This window comes from Oryza sativa, chromosome 7, assembly GCF_034140825.1.
Source record: "Oryza sativa Japonica Group chromosome 7, ASM3414082v1".
Taxonomy (NCBI): Eukaryota; Viridiplantae; Streptophyta; class Magnoliopsida; order Poales; family Poaceae; genus Oryza; species Oryza sativa.
Genome location: NC_089041.1, coordinates 5,364,346 through 5,369,155, shown reverse-complemented (window position 1 = coordinate 5,369,155; position 4,810 = coordinate 5,364,346). Strand labels below are relative to the sequence as shown.

Here is a 4,810-nt window from a genome sequence, read left to right as displayed (position 1 = left end):
GAATTCGAATCACACGCCTACTGCCCATAAAAATCCTCTCGTGCTCTCCCGCGTCGCCACGCAGTGCGCAACCGCCAAATTAAAATCCTCATCGACTCAGCCTCTCCTCTCCTCGCCGTTGGCCATGGCGCTCGTCCCCGCCGCCGCCGCCACCACCGGCGTCGGGGAGGGCGACTTCTGGAACGTCGGCGACGGCGTCGTCTACGTCCTCGATCAGTCCGGCCCGCTGCTCCGAATGGACCTGCTGCTCGGCGTCCTGCGGCGACTCCGGGGCGGCGCCGCTGTGGCGCGCGCCCGCGACGCGTGCCGGTCGTGGCGCGCCGTGCTCTCCGACGATCTCTCCGACCCGATCGTCGACGCCGCGCGCCGCCTCCAGCGGCGGCAGGAGGAGCCGCGCCCCCCGCGCACGCGCAAGCGCAGCGGCAGGCGTGCGAAGGGAGACGGGATCCCGCCGCCGCGACACGGCCGGCGACCTCGCCGGAAGCCCGCGGAGTTTAGGATGGTGTGCCATTGACGAAGAGTTGGAGATAGATCTCGTTTGGCTGATTAGTTTTGGTTTGGTTTAATGTATAATTAGTCGGGTTGATCAAGGATTATTCGCTTGTGTTCTGCATAATACTTAGCTGTTAATGGTGTTTCGTTTGCTTGTCCATCTTCTTTTTTTTTAGATAATAAAGAATAAAATTGTCCATATTCTTGCATGCTCTCTTAGTTTCATATAAGTCGTTTAAATTTTTTTAACTAAATATTTTAAGTTTGATGAAGTTAGTAAAAAAATACTACATCCGTTTCAGGTTATAAAACTTTCTAGCATTGCCCACATTCATATAGACGTTAATGAATTTAGGCACATAGGCAATGCTAGAAAGTCTTATAATATGAAACAGAGGAAGTGTTTAATATAAAACAAATGTATCATCAAAATACATTAAATATTGCTAAATTTAATCTTCCCCGGCTAGAAATAGCTATGGCGAATCTAGGCATTGACAAAAGTGCAAGTTCTATATTGACTAGTCCTTCAATCTTGGCAGGGTGGTCGTGCAAGTTCTACATTGACTAGTCTTTCAATTTTGGCAGTGGCCGTCTACTAGAAGCCGTCTCCTAGAGATATGCTTGCTTCTTCTATTTCTCTTTCCATCTTGTAAGAAGCCCACCTCCGGATGGATACGCCCGGCAGGCTCCTTCCATGAGTGCGCAGCCTGGCCCATCAACTATAGACCACCTATATTATATTGGGCTTGCTTCACCACAGGCTCATTCGGAGCCACAACTTTAGATCCTGAGCCTATACAACCTAAAAGACTAATCTTATGAGTGAGGATTGGCGTTTCTTCCGCGTTTAGCTACCGATGTCGATTTTAGGTTAGGTTTTTTAACACCATCTTCTCTTTCCATCTTGCAAGAAGCCCACCCCTGGATGGATGCCGGGGGGACTCGGCTTGCTGCTGGCCTCCCTCGTTCCTGCGTGATCCATGTTTTGTGTTTTTGCCGTTAAGTATCTCTCCATACCCATGTTCTATCATGTTTGCTCTCTTCTAATATGTCGATGCGTAAGGCTTTTGTGTGTTTACAAAATAATTAGTTGCATATATTATGTAGTTATGTAGATATTTTACTTATTTTTATTGTAATGCAAGGTTGTATTTTTTGCATTTTTTTAATATACTAGTAAAAGTGCCCGTGCGTTGCAACGGGAAGAAAAAACGAGAAAATTGAATTAAAACATATTAAATTCTAATTAATTGCAATACATTTTTTTGGAATATTTGGGTATTTTTTATGTGGGTATGTATATAATTAAATTAATTTATAAGTAAACTAAGTGTGAAAAATAAAATAATATTGTTGGATTTAATTTTTATTAAATTCTCCATATTAATTACACTCTTTGAAATTTTATTGGAATTAAAAGGGCTTAATTGCTAATTTTGATAATACAAACATCATTTAAGTATTTATTTAAATAAAAATCATTCTTTCTCCATGGGCCATTTTCAGCCCATTTTCTTTTTCAATCCACAACCGAGCCGGCCAACTTTTCTCAAGCCGCAAGGGACTAAAGTCTAACTAACATCCCCATACTCCTCTCAGTTCCACGTTTGTGATGGACTGCTGGCCCACATGTGGCCAAGTGTCATGGTCCGGTGATGGAGGCTAGCCCGACACTCGATCGATCTGAGCCGTTTGTTTCAATGGACGGCTCATATCGGTTCCAAATTAATCAAAACCCTGATACAACCCTAACCCTAAATCATTCTCCCCCCACCCCCACCCTATCGCCGGCCGCCTCCTCCTACCTGACGCCACCTCCCCCTCCCCCCGCCCGACGCGGCCTCTTCCCCTCCCCTCACCCCTCCGGCGGTGTTGCTTCCCCTCCACTCTCCCTCCGGTGCCCCTCCGGCGGCGCCGCTTCCCCTTTCCTCTCCCCCCGTCTCACCTACATGGTGCGGTGACGACTGTCCCTCGCCCTCTCCCTCACCCCGTCGGCCTCGACGGCCGTCCCTCCCTGTCGGCCTCTTTGTTTCTATCGGCGACGGCACCCTCTCCACCCTCAAGATCCAGCGGCGTTGACGGCAACGACGCCGGCGGCTTCCTGCGGCGGATCCAACGGCGACGTAGACATCGCCGATCCGGCTTCACCGACGGCGCCGGCAGCTTCCCGTGGATGGATTCGATTTTATTTTTTACCGCGTCACATGTAATCAGATTCGATTTTATTTCTCCCGATTTTTTTCACCTTTTTTTCACGGACGGATGACGGAAACCTTTCTAATTTTCTAAGTAGGAGAGATAGAGATAGAGATAAATTTTATTATCAACCCTGTCTAAAGGAACACGACGATGCAAAACAAGAGTATGAAAAGGTATAGCAAATGTTGTACTGGACTCCGATTTTATCCCCATAAATTTTTCCATATACGTTACGTTTTTTGTATCAATTTTATCCCTTTGTCCTCGGAATCAAAATCCTTATAGTTTACGCGCAGAATGTTCTAGACTCTTCCACTGAGGAATCTGAAAATTCTGAAAATCCCAGATACCCAGTATCCCACATTCCCCATCGCTCTCGAAGCACGTCAGCGATGGCGCCGCCGACGAGACAGCCGCGATCTGGTGGACGGAGGAAGCGACGGATGGCGGCCGCCGGCGATGGCGGTGGCGGCGTCGCGGCCCTGATGCCGGAGGACATGGTGCGCGAGGTGTTGCTGCGCCTCCCGGCCAAGGCGGCCGCCCGCTTCCGCGCCGTGTGCCGGCCGTGGCGCGCCACGCTCTCGGACCCGCGCTTCGTCGCCGCGCACGCCGCGCGCCGGGGCGCCCTGCTCGTCGCCACCGGCGCCCCGTGCCGTACCAGCCGCGGGTCGGGCGGCCACGTCGACCTCGTGGGCCTCGCCGGCGACGTCGTGCGGCGGACGCGCGCGGAGGAGGGCGTCCTGGAGCTGTCCACGTGCGGCGATCTGGCCTGCGTCGTCGGGACGGACAGGAGGGCGCGCGTCCTCCACCCGGTCACCGGCGCCGGCGCCGACGACCCGCTGCCGCACGACCTCGCCGAGGAGAACAAGCCATGGGCGGGGTGGCGGCTCGAGGAGAGGTTCCACGCGTTCACCCACGCGTTCGGCCGCGCCTCCTCGACTGGCGAGTACAAGGTGCTCCGCGTGGCGAGCCTCTCCCCCGACCTGCGCGTCGAGCAGCTCGTCGAGGTCCTCGCCCTCGACCGCGCCGGCCGCGCCCACGCCGGTGCGAGGTGGAGAGGCATGCCGAGGCCGCCGTTCCACCTCGCCGGCGCCAGCAACGCCGGCATGGCCGTCGTCGCCGGCGTCGTGCACTTCTTGGCAGTTGACATACCCCTCCCCTTCCTCCCCTTCGAGCACGACGACGACGACATCCACCACGGCGCCATTGCTCGCTTCGACCTCGACACCGAGCAATGGAGGCCGCTTCTCCGTGGACCACTCAACATCCATCAGATCCAACAAGACAACGATCTGTCGCCGCCATTGCTGACCTTGACCGAGCTGAAAGGCTTCTTGGTTACAGTTCATCGCGATCGATCTCATCAATCATCATCAATGGATCTTTGGTTTCTGATCGACTCTGAAGAAGAAACCTGGGTCAAAGAATACAAAATTCAGATCCACCTTCGCCCTCGAGAATTCTACGCGCATCCATTGTTGGTGTTGGATGAGAGGATGATCGTGTTCTGCGTGCGACCCAAGGGGAGGGTGATGGTGTATGATCTGGAGATAGGGAAATGCAAGGATTTGGGTGATGGTGATTGTGTTGAGGTTGGTGTGTACAAGGGATGTTTGTTGAGTTCAGGTAGTGTTGTTGTTGACAATGACAAGTAGCACCATCTCATCAGAAGATAAATAATATCACTTTTAATCTTGTAATCCTTGCTTTTGCTATCATTTTTTTTACTTATATTTGCTTCCAATTTGTTTTGTGAACTTATCTGTTGGAGTACAAGTGAGAACTGTAAGTCTTTCCTCACCAATTTTCTTGTGAACGCTGTTTCCTCACCAATTTAAGCTTATTGGGTTAAATTGTTTAGTACATGTAACATAATATGGTATCAGAACCAAAGGTTTTGAATTCGAATCTGGCTGGCTACTTGGCTTACAATCTATCTATAAGCCACATGGTGGTGTTTAAATCTTCTAAAGATGAAGATGAAGGTTAAGTGTTTCACGTAAAACGAGGTGGTAATAATGTGTGTTAATTAAGTTTTAATTATTACAAACTTGAAAAATAGATTAATCTGATTATTTAGAACAACTTTCATATAGAAAGTTTCGTACGAAATGTA

At 50.4% G+C, this 4,810-nt stretch overlaps 1 protein-coding gene across 1 annotated transcript; it reads left to right on the top strand.

The window, feature by feature from the left end:
* Positions 1-3,063: 3,063 nt before the first annotated feature.
* Positions 3,064-4,455, top strand: LOC107277583 (F-box protein At3g07870). Its single transcript, XM_015789963.3, has one exon. It carries the CDS (start codon positions 3,087-3,089, stop codon positions 4,347-4,349), a length of 1,263 nt encoding a protein of 420 aa, XP_015645449.1. The 5' UTR covers positions 3,064-3,086; the 3' UTR covers positions 4,350-4,455.
* The last annotated feature ends 355 nt before the right edge of the window (positions 4,456-4,810 follow it).